The sequence below is a fragment of the Aquarana catesbeiana genome, linkage group LG11 (genome assembly GCF_042186555.1).
Source record: "Aquarana catesbeiana isolate 2022-GZ linkage group LG11, ASM4218655v1, whole genome shotgun sequence".
Taxonomy (NCBI): Eukaryota; Metazoa; Chordata; class Amphibia; order Anura; family Ranidae; genus Aquarana; species Aquarana catesbeiana.
Genome location: NC_133334.1, coordinates 202,885,804 through 202,910,398, shown reverse-complemented (window position 1 = coordinate 202,910,398; position 24,595 = coordinate 202,885,804). Strand labels below are relative to the sequence as shown.

The 24,595-nt window shown below is 41.3% G+C and overlaps 1 protein-coding gene across 4 annotated transcripts in view; it reads left to right on the top strand.

The window, feature by feature from the left end:
- PC (pyruvate carboxylase) overlaps nt 1–24,595 on the top strand; it is a 989,411-nt gene that overhangs the window by 454,799 nt on the left and 510,017 nt on the right. For all 4 annotated transcript variants that reach the window (XM_073605170.1, XM_073605168.1, XM_073605171.1 and 1 more), the window contains one exon: nt 10,059–10,177. In XM_073605170.1, the coding sequence (XP_073461271.1) occupies nt 10,059–10,177 (119 nt within the window). The remainder of the gene's footprint in view (nt 1–10,058; nt 10,178–24,595) is intronic.

The window sequence follows — 24,595 nt, the reverse complement described above, 5'->3', positions numbered from 1 at the left end:
TTATTTCCTTTAGTGAATTGACTGTAAAGGGATTATAAAGGCTGACGTTTTTTTACCTTCATGCATTCTATTCAGCCCCCCCAATACTTACCTAAGCCCGATCTTGATCCAGCAATGCGCACGAGACCCGATGCTCTCCCAGGTCTCTCCCTCCTAAATGGCTAAAATGCAGCAAGCAGCAGGAGCCATTGGCTCCCGCTCCTGTCAATCACAGCCAGTGAGGCAGGGGGCAGAGCTGAGCCGTGCACGCTGTGTCTTATGGACGCAGTGAGCCAGATTGGGAGCAAGCACGCATGAGTAGCCCCACAGCAAGCGGCTTCCTATAGGGGCACTTGGCAAAGGGGAGGGGCCCAGAGCTCCAGCGGGGGACCCGAAAAGAGGAGGACCGGGGCTGCAAAACCACTGCACAGAGCAGGTAAGTATAACATGTTTGTTGGTACATTTTTTTCCTTTACAGTCACTTTAACACCGTTTTATGAGGTTTTTGCTTTTTGAGGTAAATACCTCATAAGGTGATAGTGAATTTACTAGTGATACACCGAATTTTCGGCCGCCGAAACATATCGTCCGAAAATGGCCTTTTTGGCAAAATGCCAAAAAGGAAATCTCGCTGAAAATGGGGGCGGGGCCTCGTCCCTGGTGCTGCCCATTACGGGGGTGTCCTTCTGGCGCGGTGCGCCACAGTCCTCTCCTCTCCTCCCCTCCCCTAACGCACCAAATATAATTTATTTCTTGCTCATAGCAGTGAGCAATACAGCACACTGTTGTAAGTGATCTGTTACTACAGCGATGGAAGAGTGGCCCAAACAGATCTCCTCTGATCTGACACAGCCACCATGAAGAGAAAGAAAACTAGCAAAAAGTGGAACTTTACGGGTGACTAATATTACAATATACAAGTATTCCAAAGAGACATACTTTTATGCTTTTCAACTACTTATTTTTGCTCTAACTTCAATCTCTGAATACAAGCATTAAAAAGGATATTAAAAATATCTAAACATATTAAAAATGGTAGAAGCTTATTATTTTTTTCCTTTGTTGTTCCATATGCACTGGCCCTTTAAATGCAGTATTATTAAAGAGGAAGTCAACTCCTGCTGTTTTTTTTTTTTCTTCCCTGCAATGTAAAGGCATAATGTGCTAGTATGCATCGTATACTAGCACATCATGAAATATCTCCTAAACAGTACAAGTTTAGGAGATATTTACAGTACCTATAGGTAAGCCTTATTCTAGGCTTACCTATAGGTACGAAGAATACAGGAATGTTTACTTTAATATGTGTGAAACTTACATGGCAAAGTGTCTTGGTGTGAAATTACCTTTACTTGAGATAGAACAGGGAATGCATTTTTTCTTTTGCTGGCTGCAGGGTGCTGGTTAGTAAGCAATTTTTTAACAAAGCTGCTGGTAGGTCATTCTGTGTATATATAAAACTGACCCATTAACAATGCAGTTTTCAATTTTGTTCTATTCCCTAGCTTCCTGGTCACTGTGCGTTTATATTCCTTGTGCCAAGAGTACAACATAAAACCCCTGCCGTCTTATGTTTTTATTACTGCAGGTGTCACGCTTCCCGACAGCAGTTTTTATCAGGAAGATTTAGCTGCATAAGTTAGCAATAACCTGACTCCAAAGTGGATTTCTCTCATAAGAAAACCACAGGGGCTGCCGATTTAGTGCGGCGATAAGTAAACGATACAGCCGCTGCTGACACAGCAAGAAACATAATGTGGCTGCTAAGTGGGGCCTGCGACAGGGATCTGGGGTGCATTTTGAGGACAAAATTGTTTTAGGAGCAATCTAAGCTGAACGAAATTTGGTTTTAGTTAGATAAATGTTTTTATTTCTAATAAATATTCTCAATCAGCACATGTCAGTGAGATAGCGGAAGAAATTCTGACGCATTAACATCTAATCAGCCGGATCTACTTAAATTAATAATTTAAAAGTAATTATTTTACTCCGTGGAGCGTTGAACTTCAACATCACAGCAAAACCCTTTGTGCACTGTTTTTGTTCTAACAATTCTATTAGAATACTTTTGTGTTCAGGTAGTCTGTCATCTGCAGAGACTGGGTTATTAATATTCCTGGCTATGCTCTCTTTCGGAAAGACAGGGTAAAGCAGAGGGGTGGTGGTGTCTGTCTCTATGTGAGAAGTGTTCTCAAAGTTAGTGTGAAAGAGGACCTAGTTGATGGAGGGTGTGATGAGTCTGAAGCATTATGGCTGGAACTGTACATGGGTGTGTGTACTACAAAAATAATCATCAGAGTTCGTTATAGACCTTCCAGTATTATGGGGCCCACAGAGTGGCGATGGGTGATGAGGTGTGTCCCTCGGGACAAAGCCCATACCAGATCAATGTAAAGAGCCAATAAAAATGCCTCTTTACCATGTGACCGGCTGTGTCCAATCACAGGCGGTCACATGCACTGTCCTTGTGCACGACGCTCGTCACACCCCTAGGGGCACGCAGAGCGGCGACCGGGGACAAGGCTTGTCACCCTGACACAGCCCCTCCCTGATCGTGGTAAAGGGCCAGTGAAATGTGACAATCACAGCCGGTCACAGAATGTAAACTCCGGTAACAAGCTGTTATCAGGTTCTCCTCCTCACACACCGATCGTGTGTGAGGAGGAGATTGCATTAACAGCTCATTACCTCTTACAGTGCACACCAACACACACTGATTGCCCCCCAGTAATAAAGAGGACCTGTCACCAGCCCATCTGAGTCCCGACTACCTGTCACCAGCCCATCAGAGTACTGGAGTACCTGTCACAACCCCTCAGATTACCCAGGTACCTGTCACCAGCCCATCAGAGTACCTAAGTACCTGTCGCCAGCCCATCAGAGTACCCGAGTACCTATCTGCAGCCCATGCCTCATAGAATATACCTTGGGGTGTTTGCTTTCCAAAATGGGGTCATTTTGTGGGTAATTCCACTGTCCTGGTGCTCCAGGACCTTCAAAAGTGTAATAGGTAGAAATGAAATTAGATGTGCAATTTATGCTTCTAGAATGCCTGAGGGTACTTGTAACAGACCTAGCTGGGACAGAGGCTATTGGAGAGGACTGGGTGCGAGCCTCTTGCCTTTTGATTATGGGCCCTGGATTTTCAATGGAACGGTGCTCTTTGTGGGGTGAATTGGAGGTCCGGTCTGAACTGTGCTGATCGGACTCAGTCGTGTATATATGTGTGTATTGTATGTTTGATTCTGTTGGGGACTCCTTGCTGTGGTCATCTGGGATCTGTGTCCCTGAAGGAGGAGGGGGGATTCCTCCAGCAGCCCCCTGCTGATAAGACTGATTCATACTGTTGGGACACATCCTGTGAGGAGATGCTGGTGTCATCAACTGCAACTACCTGTGAGAAAATGTCCTGTAATAATTAACTCAGTCTGGGCAAAAGGTCATGTCTCAGTCACCTAGGCTGTATAAAGGATAAGTTAATTAGCTCATGTTAATTAGGTTACAGTTGTATTGTTAGAGGAGGTTCCAACGGCGTATAAAGTCTTGTAATTTTGATTCTAAATATAGGGAGTTCATGTTAGCAACAAGCAAGTGTCGCCTTGTTTTGTGCTCAGAGAGGTTGGGATATCTGTATACAGACTGTGAGGAAGTGGTATATGACGGAAGAACTCAAGCGGAGTGTGGGACGTTCCGTGACATTGGTGGCAAGCAGCGGGAAAGCTTCCTGCACTCTGGGACATCCAAACTTCCATCTGGATCCAAGGTCCAGATAGCAGGAGAGGAGAGGTACAGATACCAGCCGCCATGGATGAGGAATTCAGAAGGAGGTTGCGAGAGATGCAGATACAGCACAGAGGACCAGTGTCAGAGCAGGTCCTGCTGGGATGGTGTGATTCTATTCGCGGCAAACTCTGGAAGGAAGCGCTAGCCCGTGAGCAGTGACACCAGGGAAAAGTTCTCCCCTCCATCGAGGAAAGGTACTGGTTGCAGTATGGACTGCGGGTGCGGTTTTTGGGAGAAAAACCACACAAGAAGCAGACAGCTGAATTAAGCAGGCTGATCTGGGCAGAGATAAAGCTGGATGAGAGCTACAGAGCCCTCCGGTGGCATGTATCCCAAGCATGTCCCTAGATAGCGGATGACAGCCCAACGGAAGGCTTAAGCTACGGCGGCTTGGGACTGTTGTATGTGAAGCTGGCAGGGGACTGATTTGGAGTGGCGGTTGGACGAAATCATGGATTTCAGAGAAGGGCTACTGAACATTTCGGAAGTGCACTGAGCACAGGAAGATTTGGAGTTTCTGGCCGTTCAGGAATGGGAGCTAGAGATCGCCTACAGACGGCTGCTAGACATTGCTCAGTGCCAGGGCTGGCTCCCTTTGCCTGGAACTATCAGGAAATACCAGCTGACAACCCTGAAATCCTGGCTGAAGAGTCGGCAATGTGGCAGAGCAATAGTGTGCTTTGCCAACCTGCCCCCACAGCTAGGGAGGCGGAGGTCTTATGGCGGATGCAGCAAGTGCTGACTGACCTTGATGATCCTGTTTCTGCATGGGATGATCTTGGATGGAGGAATATGCCTGTCCAGCAGCATGCCAGAGAATCTGCAGCGGAAAATCTGGAGATTGCCATCCCCAAACCTGAAGTGCTGACAACAGGGCAGAGCTCTGCTAACCTCTGCCCAGCACTGATAGCATCTTCTGGATTCCATGGACAGGAGATGGTGAACCTCCATCCCCAGACATCCCCAGACACCAGTTGCAGAGACAGGGGATTTGATAGACTTTTCTGCTGAGGAAGAACCATCGGGTGAGCCCCCAGCAGAAGAGTTGGGATTAGGGCCAAACTTCATTGCGCTCTTCTCAGCACTGATGGCATCTTCTGAGTTCCACGGACAGGAGATGGTGAACCTCTATCCACAGACACCAGTTATAGAGGTAGGGGATTTAATAGCCTTTTCTGCTGAGGAAGAACAACCTGATGAGCCTCCAGCTGCTATTGGGGCCAAACTTCACTGTGCTCTGCCCAGCACCAACAGCAGTATCTGTGGAGTTACAGGGAACTTCCCCAGTTGAAGCACCGGCAACCGGGCAGAGTGCTACCAACCTCTGGCCATCACCGGCAACAACTACAGAGTTCCAGGGAGGTGGGGCAGTCGGCCTCCCTCCCCAACAGGTAGCCGGAGCAGATGGTGTGGGGTTTCCAGCAGAAGGGCTGGCAACAGGGCCGAGTACTGCTGGACTCTGCCCTCAACTAACAGGAGATGGATTTCCTGTGAAGGTGGATGGGACTTCAGTCTCCACCTGTATACTCCAGGGATGCTGGGCAGTCGGCCCAGATCCCCAACAGCATGACGGAGTGAGCCCAGTCCCCCTGTCTTCTCTCCAGCGGCAGAAAGGACTCCAGGGAGAAGGGCCATTCCAGGCCTCTCCCCAGCGGCAGATATGTTCTCTGAGAGAGGCAGAGGTTGGCTGGGTGAGTAATACTCTGTTTAGAACAATTTGTTTGGGGTACTGTGTGGGTACAGGCAGTAGAGGACTGGAACTACTGACTAACTTCGGAGTAAACCCGTCTGGGGTCTCCTCCTGTGTTAGTCTCCTGCCGAAAGGGGAGAAATGTGACAGACCTAGCCGGGACAGAGGCTGTTGGAGAGGACTGCGTTTCAATGGAACGGTGCTCTTTGTGGGGTGAATTGGAGGTCCGGTCTGAACTGTGCTGATCGGACTCAGTCGTGTATATATGTGTGTATTGTATGTTGTTTGAATCTGTTGGGGACTCCTTGCTGTGGTCATCTGGGATCTGTGTCCCTGAAGAGGGAGGGGGGATTCCTCCAGCAGCCCCCTGCTGATAAGACTGATTCATACTGTTGGGACACATCCTGTGAGGAGATGCTGGTGTCATCAACTGCAACTACCTGTGTTTATGTTAATTGAATGAGCTGCTCACAATCTCCTCTATACAATGTAGGAGACGGGACGACTCCTATTGGAGCTGCTGCTATTGTGAGAAAATGTCCTGTGATAATTAACTCAGTCTGGGCAAAAGGTCATGTCTCAGTCACCTAGGCTGTATAAAGGATAAGTTAATTAGCTCATGTTAATTAGGTTAATTAGGTTACAGTTGTATTGTTAGAGGAGGTTCCAACGGCGTATAAAGTCTTGTAATTTTGATTCTAAATAAAGGGAGTTCATGTTAGCAACAAGCAAGTGTCGCCTTGTTTTGTGCTCAGAGAGGTTGGGATATCTGTATACAGACTGGGAGGAAGTGGTATATGACGGAAGAACTCAAGCGGAGTGTGGGACGTTCCGTGACAGTACTACTTCAATTTTGGACCGCTCTATGTGGCCAGACTGTGTAAAAGTCTCACACATGTGGTATCGCCACACTCAGGACGAGTAGCAGAATGTATTTTGGGGTGTTATTTTTGCTATGTACATGCTATGTGTTAGAAATATCTGTTAAATTGACCACTTTATTTTCTTTCCACATTTTTTGAAGATTTGTGAAAAAAATTAACCATTCAAAAGACTCATTATGCCTCATAGAATATACGTTGGGGTGTTTGCTTTCCAAAATGGGGTCATTTTGTGGGTAATTCAGTTGTCCTGGTGCTCCAGGGCCTTCAAAATTGTAATAGGTCGTTAGGAAATTAGATGTGTAATTTATGCTCTTAGAACGCCTGAAGGTTCTCCCAGCATGTTGAACCTCTCTATGTGGCCAGGCTGTAAAAAAGTCACACACATGTGGTATCGCCATACTAGGGAGGAGTAGCAGAATGTATTTTGGGGTGTAATTGGAAGTATGCATATGCTGTGTGTGAGAAATAACTTGTTATTATGGCAAATGTGTGAAAAAAAAATAAATAAATAATTTTTTTTTTTGAAAACTTGCCATGCCTCTTACTAAATACCTTGGACTGTCTACTTTTCAAAAGTGGGTAATTTGGGGGGTATTTGTACTTTCATGACATTTCAGGGTCTTAATAAATGAGAGAGGCCATCAGTAAATCAGGTGTGATCAATTTTTAATGATTGGCACCATAGCTTGTAGACACTCTACCTTTCACACAGACCAAATAATATACACTTTTATATGGGTTATTTTTACCTACGATATGTAGCAGTATAAATTTTGGCCCAAATTTATGAACAAAAATTACTTATTTGCAAAAAAAAAAATCCCTGTGGTGATTACATACCACCAAAAGAAAGCTATATTTGTGTAAAAAAATGATAAAAATGTTGTTTGTGTACAGGGTTGCATGACTGAGTAATTGGCATTCAAAGTGTGAGAGCAATAAAAACTGAAAATTGGTCTGGGCAGGAAGGGGGTATAAGTGCCCTGTATTAAATTAGTTAAGGAGGTAGAATGTCTCTTTTCAGCTCTGCTGGATCTCCTTTTAATTTTGTGAAATGGTTTACTATGTAACCCCCATTAAACCCATGACCAAAAATGTAATTTATTGCCAATTACCAATCATTTGATATGGTGGCTGCATTCGTTTTCTTTTTTTTGTTTTTTTTTTCCTGCTGTTTTCACTTGGATAAAGGAGCACAGGGACACCTGACACCTGTGGACAGCAGCAATGTCATTGTCGGGGGGGGGCAGGGACCCTAGAGAATAAACTGTCGATCGTTGCAATATTTTATGTCACAGGGTATTTGTGCAGTGGTCTTTCAAACGCAATTTTTTGGGAAAAAAGACACTTTCATGAATTAAAGAAAAAACAAAAAAACAGTAAAGTTAGCCCAATTCTTTGTATAATGTGAAAGATGATGTTACGTCGAGTAAATGGATACCTAACATATCATGCTTTGAAATTGCGCACACTCATGGAATGGTGACAAACTACGGTACCTAAAAAAACCTCCATAGGCGACGATTTAAAAAAAAATTCACGGTTACCAGTGTTAGAGTTAGATGAGGTCTTCTGCTACAATTATTGCTCTCTGGTGGTCATGGCGATACCTCACATGTGTGATTTGAGCACCGTTTACATTTGCAACTGCGACTTACGTATGCGTTTTCTTTGCTGCATGAGCACGCGAGGAGGGGGGTGCTTTTAAAATTTTTTTAAATGTTTTCTTAATTGTTTTATTTTTAAAATTTTTTTTTACATTGTCTCTTTAAAAAAATAAATACAAATTTTGATCACTTTTATTGCTGTCACAAGGAATGCAAACATCCCTTGTGACAGTAATAAGTGGCGATAGATACTCTTTATGGAGGGATCAGGAGTCTAAAAGACCCCATATCCCTCATTTGCACTTGAAAATATTCAGATCCGGCTTTGTTAGATTCTTAGCCTAGGCGGCAGCTAGTGGCTTGGGTCTCCTGGTGGGACGGGAGGCCCAGGAAGAGCGCAGGAGGGACGTCCCCTTTAGGATAAGAGCCAAGCAGCTTTTAGCCGCATCGGTTGTTATCACTAAAAAGCCAACCGCTAGCTCTAAAAAAAACGGTACCGGGGTGATGCCTGCAGCTGCCGGTTTAACCCCTTCAAGCCGTGAATGCAAATTTGCGTACAGTCGGTGCGAAGAGGATAAGCAACATTTTTTCCTTTTGTGATAAAGGTTTTACATAAATAACTGTAAATAAAAGCTGATCATTGTAAGCACCCCTGTTAACGGTAAATTGTTTGTTTCAACCCTCTAACTGCTACATTTTCCAGAGAGCTGGTTCAGAATGTCCAGCTCACCAGATAAAAATAAGGGAAAGAAAGCCTAAAAAACAAAGGCATAAATGGTTTCTTTTGGCTTTAATACCAGTTTGAGTTATGGTTGACAGCTTGTCTTCTGTGAAATGCATTAATTAAATAGATGCTGGAAGCCTAAATCTTTATTCTGGCTAAGCCGATGTTTTTTTTTTTTTGTTCCTTTCATACTGCCTTTAGCAGTCTCTATTTCAGCTGAAGGTACTCACCCTCAGTGCAGATTGTGATTGTTATCTCTATTGCCCTCTGCTCTCTAGTGGGATGTGGGGCAAGACTTAACTGGGGCTTTTTGTCAGTCCCTCAGGCTTTTTATGCCACAGCACTTTGTAGAGTTGGTTGCCTCATCATTCCCCCCCCCCCCCCCCAATGCTAAAAGAGATGCATCACGGGAAACCATGAGTGGCTTTCAAATTGTTTCAATGGGTGCAATCGGAAGATCCCCGCTTGCTGCCACAGCGAGGGGGGGAGGGGTGCAGATACTGGAACGTTACCCCTTTCCACCCTAAAACTGGATGTAACATGTTCCAAAGGTGAACTTCTTTTTAACCATTCCAGCAAGAGAAAGACAATGTGGCTTCTCAAACTCAAGCAAAAAAAGTTTTCTGAAAATTATTAAAATAAAACAGTAACATGATTTTGTAAAATTTACAGGAGGATTATGGTGGGCAGAATTGAATGTACAATTTTTTTCAGTACATGTGAAGCTTTGTGAGAACTGTACAGTAAATGGCATCCCGCCATCTGAGGGCTTACAGGTCCACTTAGCCTAGCCATGTGATGGTGCAGCTTCCTCTGTTTTCAAATTAGGTTGTGGTCACCCATTGTGTCATGGTGTTCTCAAATGGCCTACTGTGCGGGCACTGTAACATCACAGGGAGCATGGCTGGGAGGTAGGTTTGCTTTCCTTCGCAAGCCCTAATGTGTCTATCAAACTGTAGGATGTGCCTATGTCCTGACAATCCCCCTTCTTGTTAGGCAAGCTTGTTCCTTGCCTGCTGTCTTGAATCATGGGAAATTAGTTCCAAGTGGGAGACACTGATAGGAAATGTTGTGCTAGCTCTGTGAAACTCTTCCTAGCATCACTATAAGGATGCAGCAGAGGAAACACAGACGGTGGATGAGAGACTGCAATGATGAATTCTTGCTCAGGTAAGGATTAATTCTCTGATGATATTTGAGATGTGAAACATTAATGGGGTTTACTCCTTAAAAATAAACATGCTGGCTTTAGTTGTACTTTAAACGAGGAGTTTTCAGTTAAATTTACTTCTGCATTACTTTACTGTTGCTTTTACAATTCACTTGTTTTACTTTAAGTTCAGGCAAAAGCATAAAAACTTCATGGCAGTCTTCACCTTCTATGTTTGCAGGTTGGTTACGAAAACGCTGGTACAGTCGAGTTCCTTGTAGATAAACATGGTAGACATTACTTCATAGAAGTCAATTCCCGGCTGCAGGTGGAACATACTGTGACTGAGGAGATTACAGAGTAAGTGGAGTCCAGTCTTGCAGCATCTTGCTTCTTTGTTTTTTTTTTTTTTTTTTGCTGGAATATATTTTTATTAGTTAATATGGTTTACCTATATCTCCATAATATAATCTGCACATAGGAATTTTGAGAAACATAACATTAACTTAATGTCTATAATTTATTTAATTGCATAATGTTTCTGAGGGCTAAAAATGTTTTGCTGCTGATTTTCATTTGTACTCAATGTCCATTGCATCTTGCTGTAGTTTCCAACAATAGTCAGCGGGCATTGATGGATTCCAGATGCCCTGATATTGTTTCTCCATTGTGGCAATGTCCTGGTGAAACCTTTCACCATGTTTGTCGCTAACTGCACCTAGATTTTCAGGAAAGTCCAAAGTGCGAATGTAGAAAATGAATACCCAGTGACATGTTGCACTTCATGATCTCGTATGCTGTAGGAAGTTTGTCAACCAGCTATATATAGTTTGGGGGTCTCTAGTTGCCAAGAAAATCCTCATAGACATGAGTAAATGCTTTCCAGGTGTTTTTTCTGGTCACAAAAACAGATCTTTGAACTGAACTGATCAGATGTATCTGATCTGTGAACCAACAAAAATGCCTTTCTTTTTTTCGGCATCAGTTATTCTTGGAAACATCTGTGTCAATTAATGAAAATCTAAACCCCTTTTTTTTTAAAAAAAAAACCCAAATTCAAAAGTTGTTTAAAATCTACATAAAAAAGAATGCAATGATTTGCAAATCTCATAAACCCATATTTTATTCACAATAGAAAATAGAAAACATATAAAATGTTTAAAATACACAATTTTAAGAAAAAAATTAAGGTAATTTTGAAATTGATATCAGCAACACGTCTCAAAGTTGGAACTGGGCCATGTTTACCACAGTGTAGCATCCCTTTTTTAAATTTTTTTTTTTTAATTTTTTTTTTATAACACTCTGTAAATGTCTGGGAACTGAGGAGACGAATTGCTGGAGTTTTGGGAGAGGAATGTTGTCCCATTCTTGCCTGATCTAGGATTCTAACTGCTCAACAGACCTGGGTATTTTTAGTCTTATATTATATTTCAAGATGCGCCAAATATTTTCAATCAATGAATGCCAGTGAAGCACTTGGACTCTTCTACTACAAATTGTTGCTGTTGTGATAGATGCAGTTTAGCATTGCACTGCTGAACTATGCAAGACCTTCCCTGAAAAAATACATCTGTATGGGAGCCTATACTGCTCTAAAACCTGCATATATCTTTCAGCATTGATGGTGCCCTTTCAGATGTGCAAGCTGCCCATTCCATATGCACTAATGCACCCCCGTACAATCAGAGGTGCATGCTTTTGAGAAGATCCCTCTCCTCTTTAGTCTGGAGGACATGGTGTCCATGGTTGCCAAAAAGAATGTCAAATTTCCTTGTCAAAAGAAGTTTATTGAGTATACAATGTTATAAAGATACATAAATATACATAAAGTAAGTTTACAAGGATCTATAAAGTAAGCTCATTGTTTTACAGTAGGGTTTATATAGGTAAATATCATGAAATTTCAAATATTAAACATTGGGTTCACGTAAACCTAAATTAAAGATATATATAATTTCCTTAGTTACTTTTGTAGGTATTTAAATGATTTATACCTACTATACATATTGTTTACAAGTAGAGTGTATATAGGTCAAATAAGTTCTGGTAATGAGCTTTAATCGTAAGGTGGAGAAAAGGAAAGAGAAAGAAGAAAAAGGGTTGAAAGGTAGAGGTGTGGTCCACAAGGTTGTCCCGCTCGTCAGTTTATTATTCTTTTTAGTTCTCTTTGAAGCCTTAGAATGGGTGTCTCTGTAAGTCATTTAATCTGTTACCATGGCAACAGGACAGAGTCATTGAAATTTGACAGGAACTGTTGTTTTATCCAAGGATGCCAAAGTTTTTCAAATTTTGGAATTTGATTTTGATCGATGGCTACCATCTTAGCATGGGACATTGTATTATTCATTCTGTGAATTGTTTCTGCTAGTACCAATGTAGGAGATTTCCATGCCTTGGCCACTGTTTGTTTTGCAGCCGTTATTAGTTGGATCATAAGTTTGAATTGAGAGAGTGTTAACCATTCCGGTTTTAGATTAAGTAAAGTTAAATATGGATCTGGTTGTATTATTTTTTTAAATATTTTAGATGCAATCACGAAGACTTCCTTCCAGAAGGTTTGGATTACTGGGCACGTCCACCATATGTGTAAATATGTGCCTATTTCTGGGCATCCTCGAAAACAAAGAGTTGAGGTATTAGGTGAATATTTTGCCACTCTAGCGGGTACAAGGTACCAGCGAGTTAGGACTTTATAATTTGTCTCTAGTGCCAAGATGTTGGGTGAAGATGACTTAGATGTGAGCCATATATTAGACCAGTCCGTGTCTTCTAAAGTTCGTCCCAGGTCCTCCTCCCACCTCTGAACGTAAGAGGGTCTATTAAGATTTGCTACTCCATATAATGGATTATAAAGTGATGAAATTGTACCTTTAGCAAATGGATCTTTTGTACAGATTGATTCAAAAATGGATAATTGGGATAATGGTGTATCCCCCTTTAGGAATGGTGTATAGAAATTTTTGATTTGGAGATATCTAAATATCTCAGAGTTTGGTAGATCATATTTTTCTCTAAGCGATGGGAATGAAAGGAATGATTTAGATGCTATGAAGTCATTTAGTGTCTGAATGCCTGATGATGTCCAAGCTTTAAAAGAATTTGGGTAGATCCATGCCGGATAAAAGGCCGGATTTCTGATAAAAGAAAGGAGAGGATTGTGTGGAGATTGTAACTGATATTTGATTTTTAGTTTATCCCAGAGAGATAAGAAGTGTTTAGTTATGGGATTATGAATTTTAAAGCGGTCTTTAGGATCAAGCCATAATAAATTTGATATTAATAGAGGGTCATTTTCTGAAGCCTCTATAAATACCCATAATGGGATTTTTTCTGTTTTGCATGGTATTTGGACAGACTGGCCAAATGTGCTGCTCTGTAGTAGTTAGTAAAATTAGGGTATCCCAGGCCTCCTTTATTTTTGGGAAGATGTAGTGTGTGTATAGGTATACGTGGTTTAGAAGAGCCCCATATAAACGAAGTTGCTCTTTTTTGTACTATTCTCAAAAAATAGGAAGGAATTGGAATAGGGAGGACTCTGAATAGATAAAGCAATTTGGGTAGAATAGTCATTTTGATTGCATTAATCTTCCCTATCCAGGATAAAGGAAGTTGCGACCATTGTTTTATTAGATTTGTGATCTGTCTTAATACAGGAGGATAATTGGTTGAGAATAAGTCAGAATGAGATGCTGTTAAATGAATTCCAAGATATGGGATTGATTTTTCTGCCCATGTGAATGGGAGTGCAGTCCTAGCCGGGATCAATTCCATGTTTGTGAGTGAAATATTAAGCACTAGGCATTTCTTAGGATTAATCATAAGGCCGGATAGGGCTGCAAATCCATCAAGAGCTGGTATTAAGTTAGGACCAGAGACCTGTGGTGATGATAGAAAAAGTAATATATCGTCTGCAAATATACATAATTTGTGTGTAATACCTCCTACTTCAATGCCAGTTATAGTTTGGTTTGTTCTGATGTATTGGGCCATGGGTTCGAGTATAAGGGCAAATAATAAGGGAGATAATGGGCAACCCTGTCGGGTACCTCTTTCGATATTAAAGGCTTCAGATTTGTATCCAGCATATTTTATATAGGCTTTGGGTTTATTATATAATGCTTTGATCCATGTTAAAAAGTGGGGTCCAAAACCCCATTTTTGTAATGAATATTGCATATATTGCCAGGATACTGTGTCAAATGCCCTCTTAATATCGAGAGATAGAAAACATAAAGGGATTTTCCGTTTTTTAGCAATATGTGCCAATAACACTGCCCTGCGTATATTATCGCCTGCCTGTCTATTTGGCATGAAGCCTACTTGATCTCTATGTATTAATTTTCCTATAATGCTATTGAGGCGTTTTGCTATTATTTTTGCTAATAATTTAATATCGAGGTTTAACAGAGAGATAGGCCGATAATTCACACAGGAAGTATCATCAGAAAGGGGTTTTGGGATCATACAAACAATTGCCATTAGTGTTTCTTGCCGAAAAGAATGTCCATCTAGAAGTTTGTTAAAAGTTTCAGTGAGAATGGGAGAGAGTATTTCTGAGAATGTTTTATAGTATAAAGCCGAGTAGCCGTCTGGGCCTGGTCTTTTGTTAAGTTTTAGGTCTTTTATGGCGTTAGCAACTTCATCTATAGTTATAGGCTCGTCCAAACTGCTTTTTTGATTCTGAGATAACTCAGGTAAGGTTATTTTTGAGAAGAAGGATTCAGCTTCTGTAGGATTAAATTCATTGTTTGTCTTGTATAAAGTTGCGAGATGTGAGTGAAATTTATGGACTATTTTAACTGGATTACAAGTGTAAACATTTTTTGATAATTTCAAACGTATTGGTTTGAAAGATTTGTTAGTTGAATTTAATGCCCGAGCCAAATATGTACCTGGTTTGTTTGTATTCATGTAGAAATTGCGTTTGGAGCGTTTGAGGGATTTATCAACTGACTCAGTGAGAAATAGATCGTATTCCAATCTAGATTTTTCCAGATGAGATTTTGTACTCTGAGATGGATTATCTTGAAATGATATGTAGGCTGCATTAAAATTGAGTTCTAGTTTTTTTGCTAGATTTTTGCGTTCCCGTTTAAATAGTGCCATTTGTCTTTGTATTGTACCACGCAAGACAGGCTTATGAGCTTCCCACAGTGTTATTGGGGAGATGTCTGTTGTATTATTAATTGATATGTATTCCTTTAAAGCTTGTTCAATGGCCATCTGATGTAGTGGGTGTTTGAGCATTATGTCCGGTAAGTACCACGTTGGGTCATGCGCTTTTGGTATGGCTGAGGCTATAGTAGTGTATACTGCATTATGGTCAGACCACGGAATCGGAATTATATCTGATGCAATAATTTCTGGTATCATTCCTATTGTTAGAAAAATATGATCTATTCTGGTGAAGGTTTGATGAGGGTGCGAGAAATAAGTGAATTTCTTTTTCATTGGGTTACTTTCTCTCCATGAATCTACTAGATTGTATTTGGAAAGAAGTTGAGAAAAAGGTAATCTAGAGGTTATTTTGGATGGTGTAAAAGGTGATTTATCTAGAAATGGGAGGAGGACCTGGTTCGAATCCCCACACATTATCACTGTTCCTATTTTGTGTGTATTAATCACTTGTAATATATGTGAGAGGAATGGTGTAGGTTGTTTGTTAGGAGCGTAGTAGGAAAACACCGTGATTGCTGTATCCATTATATAACCCATGAGTATCAGGTATCTACCTTCTGGGTCTTTAATTTCTGATGATAAGGTGAATGGTGTGGATCGGTGAAATGCAATTAGAGTTCCCCTTTGCTTGGTACAGGCAGAAGCCGTGTAAATTTGTTGATAAAAAGGAGAAATATATTTTGGAGTAGAATCTTTGGTGAAGTGTGTTTCTTGGAGGCATACTATGTGAGCCTTCTTGTTATGGAAAGTACGGAAGGCTTTGGTCCTTTTTTGAGGGACATTTATTCCCTGAACATTCAGGGAAAGTATATTCAGTGGTGCCATGGATCAAATAGTTTTGACTTACTTTTTGTTATGCAGAGCTGACTGCGCAGATCAACCTGTGTGGACTGAAGAGATAAATAGATAGAAAAGAAACCAGTGAATTCTGGAGTAAAGAGTAAACAAAAAACATATGAGATTAGATGATACATTGTATAAATTATTTTTTGCAAGTAATCACAATTTACCCGTGAAAGAGAATAAATATCTCTCTCAGGGGAATAAGTGCCTTCGTCACACTCCCACATAATATGGTTGGGAGAATGAGGAGGGCTAATGGGGGTACACGGATCTTCCGCTTACAGGAGAGAAGTGCTATGTCAAAAGACATCAAAATGATGTTTCATTAATTGGAGTGCAGAATATAGTTTTTGTTGAAATTATTTATTCCAGGGTGGTTGTATATGGTTATTCTTGCCCTAGGCTAAATAATTCAGTTAGAAAGGTACTGTTAATAACTTTGGTATTGATGAAGATAGTTTGAATTATTTTGGGATTTTAACCCTTTTAGAGTAAACAATTACATATTTTATTCATATGCAACTGTTTAGATATGTTAACTCATAAAATTGAGGTTGTATTGCTTCAGATTAGAATAAACAAAAACATAATTCTAGGAACTAGTTAGGTAATAATATATTTGTTTTAAGAAAAGAAAGAAAAAGCTTCCATTACTTCTGGATTATTGAACATATTTGTCCTAAAAAGTAATAAATCTATTGTTATTACCTGATAATATATAACTGAACAAGAATTTCCTTATTTCACTTATATATTCTAAGGCTATATGAATCAGAAGTAATAAGAAATATAACTGGAATGTAACATGATCCCATACAGTGTGTGACTATCAGAATGCAGTTACATTCAGTTATAAATATAGGTTTTTTATAGAGAACCATCTCTTAGTATAATAAATGAAGAGATATCAGGAATTAGGATGTCAGTCCATTGAATCTTCTTGGTCCATGGATGATGTGGCATAACGGCCTCTTTTGTGAGAATGATGATTCCCATTTTGTTCTGAAATTTTCTGGTTGCTGCCTGAAGGTGAAGATGACGCCATTCTTCTGCATGTGGGAGTGTTGCTGCTTGTGGGTTCTGTCAGATTTAATTTTAAAAGGGTTTGTTGTAGTTCATCTGCTGATCTGCTTCTGTAAATTGTACCTTGGTAGTTAAATCTGACTGAAAAGGGGAAGCCCCATTGATACATAATGTTGTGGCGTTGCAGTTCCATTAGTTGGGGTTTCATGGATCGTCTTTTAGTAATAGTAAGTTGGGATAGGTCAGCAAAAATTTGATAATTGTGTCCTTGAAAATTAAGTTCTTTTTTTTCTCTTGCAGCAATTAGTATTTGTTCTTTCGTTCTGTAATAATGAAATTTTGTGATTATATCACGTGGGGGTCCATCTTTCTTTTTGGCTGTGAGGGCTCTGTGTACTCTGTCCAGTTCTAAACGTTCAATAGGGATATCTGGCTTTAGTTCTTGTAATAGAGCAGTAATAGTAGATTGCAGGTCTGTCACAGTTTCAGGTATTCCCCTTATGCGCAAGTTTGAACGTCTGGCTCTATTTTCGTAATCTTCGAGCTTAGTTTGAAGTATTAAATTCTCTTTTTTTAATTGTTCCAATTCTGTTATATTTTCTTGGGTTGTAATTTCAATTTCATCCATTTTTATTTCTAAGGCTGCGGTGCGGTTTCCCAGCTCTCTTATTTCTTTGGTTAGGCTTTTTGTTATTTGGTCTGAGGTTTGTTTTAAAGCCTTATGAAGCATCTTTTCAAATTGTAATAATATTACTGGGGATACTGAGGAGGCTTGTGGAGAAGTTTGTGAGAGGATTTGTTCTGTATCTGACTCAAATGGAGAGTCTTGCTGTGACATTTTTTGTCTGTGAGAGCGCCCTGATGCTGTATCTTGTGAGGTGACTGGAGCTGCTTCAGCTGCAGTGAGTGCCTGTGAGCTCTTTGTGAGGTGATTTTTATTTCTGCCACGGTTTCCTCCCAGTACCATATTTCCTGCCCAAACTTTCACAGTTTGTTCCCTGGGGCAAAAATGTTCAAATGGATACCTTTTGAGCCTGCAGGCTCCGCTTTGTCCTTCTCTTCTCTCCTCAGCGGTGTGGAGCTCTAACAAAGCATGTCTGCTCTGCTAGGCTCCGCCTCCTGCCAGAATGTCAAATTTCAATTCCTCTGATCACTGAACAGTTTTCCACTTTGTAGTAGACTATTTTAAATGAGCTTTGGCCCAGAGAAGACTTGTGATTCTGGATCATATTTAGCTATAGCTTCCTCTATGCATGATAGAGCTTTAGCTTGTATTTTTGGATGGCATGGCAAACGTTGTTCACAGACAGTGATTCATGGAAGTGTTCCTGAGCCCATGCAGTGATGTCCATCATTTTTTTTTTTAAAGGGTAAATTTATTAGATTTTCAAAAAAAAATAAAAATGTACAGTACATTTCTTATACATCTTAAATAAAAAAAAAAAAAAAACTCAACAGCAAACAGTCAAAAGTCAAACATAAATGCATATTATGTATGCCCCATCTTACGTTTGTAGCATCCTGCCAATAAAAGCTATACATCACAAAGTAAACAGTTGCAGGACATTTTCTGTTCCAAGTATATCCCATACATTTCAAAAAATTTCCAGCCATGTCCGGGTTCCTGAGGTCTGGGCCACAGCCCATATCCAGTCATCCCATGCCCACTACCATAGCTTGTTTCTTATCTTTCTACAGCATCTTCAGAAGTGTATGTCAACCAACCCACCCAGACTTTCTCAAACTTCTTAGGGCAACCTCTGGCTGCATAAGTTAATTTATACTGTGGCAGTGCTTGATTTACCAGGTCTATCCAATTCTGTAGTGGGGGGGGTTAGGTCCTACCATCTGAGAGCTAGTGCTTTTTTGGCATAACAGAACAGTACTCTGAGAAGTGTCTTTTGTGATTCAGATATCCCTTCTTCCTCCAGATCACCCAATAGGCATCTGGCCGGATAATTTTTCCGTGCATGAGGGGAGAAGCACCACCTCCCCTCTCCCATATTGTGCCTTTGCCGCGTGAAGTAGTTGTAGATAACGGAAGAAGAATTTGTTAAGTAGTTTATATTTGTCCCATCCCTAAATAATTGGTGAGCATATTTGACCCCGTACGTAGCCCAATATGTTCCATCTGGAATTTTGCATATCTCACTCAGTTGAGGGTTGTGCCACAAGGGGGCATTCGGGGAATTGGTCAGGCTGGTACCCCCCATCCTAGCATTACACATATTAAATATTTTATATGACAGTTTTAGTATACCTGCTCCCTGTACAGGATATGGACCATTCCGATATAGAATGTTAATCAGAGCCTCATAAGAATGTACCTGAGCTGCCTGGGTGGCTACTGAGGCATTATCCATATTTGGGAAACCCCACCAATGTACATGTGTTAAATGAGCTGCTAAATAACAGCATTGCAGGTTTGGTAATGCCAAGCCTCCCAATCGTATCACCAAATATAATGCGTTCAAGGAGACTCTAGCTGGTTTAGTCCCCCACATGAAACATAGAAGCAGTTTATTAATCTCTGTGAACATTTTATTAGGTATATATACATTAGGTATAAATATTGGAGCATGCCAGAACAAGTAAAGAAATCTGGGAAGATAAATAATTTTGTAGATGCTTACTCTGCCCAGGAGGTTGAGAGGCAGCCCACTCCATGACTGTAGCCTCTCCCTGAGGCGCGTCACCAAAGGGAGCAAGTACGTTATATATGTATTTAACAATACCTGGATCTCAACTCCTAGGTATCAAAAGCGGGAGACCACCTGCAACGGGACCCCAGGGGGCATGATAGGCGCATACTTGGGGCAAAATGGGAGGAGCACTGACTTATTCCAGGTCAGCTTAAATCCAGAGTATTCCCCAAACCCGGAAATTCTGTCTAAAGCTGTTGTTAGTGATCCCTCAGCTTCAGTTAAGTAAAGAAGCATGTCATCGGCGTAGAGTGACATTTTCTCCTCCCGGTCATTGACCTTACATCCTTTGATCCCTACGTCCACCCGCAGGAGGGCCACCAGGGGTTCTATAGCGAGGGCAAACAGCAGGGGCGACAGCGGGCACCCCTGTCTGGTGCCCCTAGCTATTTTAAAGGGATCTGTAACAGTGTGATTCACCCTCAAACGAGCTACTGGCTCGGCATACAACAGTCTCACCCAGGCTATAAATCTAGGACCAAACCCGAGCCGCCCAAGGACCGCTATCAGGTATGGTCACTCGATGCAATCAAAAGCTTTATGGGTGTCCAATGACACAACTATCCTAGTGTCTGGGGTGGATCCTTCAGATTGTACAATAGTGAAGAGGCGACATAGGTTTATGGCCGTCGAACGTGCCAGTATAAAACCCGTCTGATCAGGATAAATAATTTAGGCTATGACTTTATTTAATCATGCAGCGAGAAGTTTAGCTAGAATTTTGGCATCAACATTGATTAGCGAAATGGGCCTGTACGATTCACATAGCTCATGATCCTTGTGCGGCTTTGGGATCAGCACAATTAGTGCTTCCCTAAGAGTTTTAGGGAGCACTCCCTATTCACGGGACTTTTCGTATACCTCCAATAGTTTTGGTGCCAGGCTTTCCACATACATGCCGTACCACTCAACCGGATAGCCATCCAGTCCTGGTGTCTTGTTCGGATTAAGTGAAAGTACGGCAGATATGATTTCCTCTACAGTCAGTGGGAGCTGCAACTCCTGTGCTGCCTCCTCAGACAGTTCCAAAAGTGGAATGGGGCTAGGTAGTCACGTACCTCCCCCTCCCCATAGGCCACCCTGGAAGAGTATAAGTCCGAATAGCAATCAACAAAGCCATTGGCTATGTCTAGTTGTGACGTACAAAGGTTATGTTGCCTATCATATATACGTGGGATAGAAGCAGCCGGTTGTTGCGTGTGAGCCAGGTAGGCCAATAGTCTACTATTTTTGTTACCAAATTCAAATATGCGTTGGGATTTCTACATAAGTTTTTTCTGGGTTTTTTTCCACTAGAACTAGATCTAATTGCCGTACACCCTCCCTCCAGGCCCTATGGGTGTCCGGGTTGGGATTTTTAATATAGTCTACTTCAGCATCCATAACAATTTGTTCAGACTCCCTCGCCTTCCATTCCCTATCTGACCTAAGCTGTTTAATAACTCCAGAAATGGAGCCTCTAAGCGTGGCCCTAAATGCATCCCATGTAACCCCTACAGTTACCTCATCTCTATTTTCAATCCAGAAGGTATTTATAGATGTCATTGTGGATCTCTCAAACATTTCCTCCTTGAGCCACAAGGGGCTCAACCTCCGCAAAACAAACCCTTGTCATGAATCTTTTTAACGCAGTGCAGCCTGAGGGCCTGACAATCATGGGCATCCATTATTGCATTTGTCTAAATCTTTTGATATTATGTGCTGATTTATTTAAAGTCTTTGCAATTTTACAGTGAACATTATTCTAAAATTAACAAATTTTGGATGCTGCTTTAGACACTCTCTAAGATACTCTTTTTATACCCAGTCATGTTACTGACTTGTTGCCCATTAACCTAATTAGTTTCAAAATATTCTTCCAGCTCTTCCATGTTAGTACCACCTACTTTGCCAGCTTTCTATTGCCCTGTCTCAACTTTCTTGAGATGTGTTGCTGCCATCCAAAATGACCTTTTTTTTCTTAAAAATTGTACATTTTCTAAGTTTTTATGTAGATTTTTTGGAATTGGGGTTTGTACACCCAAACTATATTCCAGACAGCAGAGACACTACTTTTAGATCTCCACATATATTTCTGTTGTACTGTGTTGGGTGTGCTTCAACAACAGTTTCATGTTTTCTTATATTTCTTTCACGTGTGCAGCATAGCCAACAAGTATGGCAAATTGCAAAAAAAAAAAAAAATTCTATAAAATGTTACCTGATAGGTTACTGTAAATTACAGATTTTTTTCATGATTCGCAGACAAAATCTATAAGATGTACCAAAAAGTATTCAGGAAGCAAAATCTTGTCTAATCGCATTTAGCAATACAGGGCAAATACTTTAAAATGGCACCTGGTGCATTTTTCCCCCTGTAAATCGTGTCACTGAAAACTGTCATTACTCAAAAGGTATCAAAAGCGGGAGACCACCTGCAACGGGACCCCAGGGGGTATGATAGGCGCATACTTGGGGCAAAATGGGAGGAGCACTGACTTATTCCAGTTCAGCTTAAATCCAGAGTATTCCCCAAACCCAGAAATTCTGTCTAAAGCTGTTGTTAGTGATCCCTCAGCTTCAGTTAAGTAAAGAAGCACGTCATCGGCGTAGAGTGACATTTTCTCCTCCCGGTCATTGACTGTAAATTACAGATTTTTTTCATGATTCGCAGACAAAATCTATAAGATGTACCAAAAAGTATTCAGGAAGCAAAATCTTGTCTAATCGCATTTAGCAATACAGGGCAAATACTTTAAAATGGCACCCGGTGCATTTTTCCCCCTGTAAATCGTGTCACTGAAAACTGTCATTACTCAAAAGGTATCAAAAGCGGGAGACCACCTGCAACGGGACCCCAGGGGGCATGATAGGCGCATACTTGGGGCAAAATGGGAGGAGCACTGACTTATTCCAGTTCAGCTTAAATCCAGAGTATTCCCCAAACCCGGAAACCCTCTGCAGTGAAGATTTTAAAATAGGACATGTAGTGTTCCTGTGTTTTGCTTTAACCCATTCAGTGACCTGAAGAAGTCTTCAATGTCAACCAAAATTATTGGCTTGCTGGGATATTCTAATTGTATATATATATTGTGGCATTTTAGCTTTAAATGTAGAGATTTAAGGACTCACGCCAGTTTGTATTTAAAGCTGTGTATACACATATTGAAATTTGGCGTTCGGCAGGAATTGAATGTATTTCGCTATGTGTGTAGCCCTATCTGTTCAACAGAAGGCAGTTGTTAGACCGCCTTCTGTTGAACGGTTTAGCTGGAAAACTAGCGTTTGATCAGCTGCTACAGCCAGTGACTTCAACCCTGACCAGTGTATTTTGACAGGTTGGGAGTGACTGCTGTGAAAATACAATAGCGCAGTAGGGAGAACCCTGCCCCACATCGTTTGTGTGGATGTGGGGCACCTGTGAATTTTTTTTTGTTTGTTTAACCTGCTGGTTAAACGAAAAAAAAAAAAGAAAAAACTGTGCCTGCTTTTACTTAAGTTAAAGTTCTTTTACAGAAGGATTGCCCTCACAGGGGTTCTCACCAACCCACAGAATACATAACATATCAGACACCTTACTGTTAAACTGCCCAGCGTGGGCTATACAGTCACTCTGCCTAAGGCAGTGTCTCTCTCTCGCTGCACAACAGTGTCCACAGGCTGCACCTGCAGCCGCTATCCTCTCTCAGGCTTTGGCCTGGTAATTGTAGTCAAGAACAGAGACCCACAGTGTGTGTACACACCCAGCTGCTCCCTTACAGCACAGCTGTCTTCTGGGTAGAAAGCCTTAGTTCACTCCCAGAATGAAAAGACCTGTGCTCAGTCAACTAATGATGAGGTTTGGCTGCCAGGTAAGGTGTGGCTGTAGCAGTGGACGATTTATTCCCACCAAAAGTTCTACAAAGCCTCTCAGATCCAAGCCAAGACTCAGAACGGAATTTAATAAGATTCTTAGAAAACAGCTACCGGTATTTTGTTTTCCTCACAAACCCCAGAGCCATGCCAGCCAGTGCCTCACAACATTCTTACAGCTATAGTAGCAGTTAATCGCATACAACAAAACTTCTGTAACATTGAGAACAGTTTGCTGCTTTTTCAGATAGCTTCAGGTCTTGAAACTGTCTGAAACATCCCTCAGTATTTACAGTGGGGACTGAAAGTATTCAGACCCCCTTACATTTTTCACTCTTTGTTATATTGCAGCCATTTGCTAAAATCATTTAAGTTTATTTTTTTTCCTCATTAATGTACACACAGCACCCCATATTGACAGAAAAACACAGAATTGTTGACATTTTTGCAGATTTATTAAAAAAGAAAAACTGAAATATCACATGGTCCTGAGTATTCAGACCCTTTGCTGTAACACTCATATATTTAAATCAGGTGCTGTCCATTTCTTCTGATCATCCTTGAGATGGTTCTACACCTTCATTTGACTCCAGCTGTTTTTGATTATACTGATTGGACTTGATTAGGAAAGCCACACACCTGTCTATACAAGATATTACAGCTCACGGTGCATGTCAGAGCAAATGAGAATCATGAGGTCAAAGGAACTGCCTGAAGAGCTCAGAGACAAATTGCGGCTAGGCGCAGATCTGGCCAAGGTTACAAAAAATTTCTGCTGCACTTAAGGTTCCTAAGAGCACAGTGGCCTCCATAATCCTTAAATGGAAGACGTTTGGGACGACCAGAACCCTTCCTAGAGCTGGCGTCCGGCCAAACTGAGCTATCGGGGGAGAAGAGCCTTGGTGAGAGAGGTAAAGAACCCAAAGATCACTGTGGCTGAGCTCCAGAGATGCAGTCGGAAGTTGGGAGAAAATTGTAGAAAGTCAACCATCACTGCAGCCCTCCACCAGTCGGGGCTTTATGGCAGAGTGGCCTGACGGAAGCCGCTCCACAGTGCAAGACACATTAAAACCTGCATGGAGTTTGCTAAAAAACACCTAAAGGACTCCAAGATGGTGAGAAATAAGATTCTCTGGTCTGATGAGACCAAGATAGAACTTTTTGGCCTTAATTCTAAACGTATTTGTGGAGAAAACCA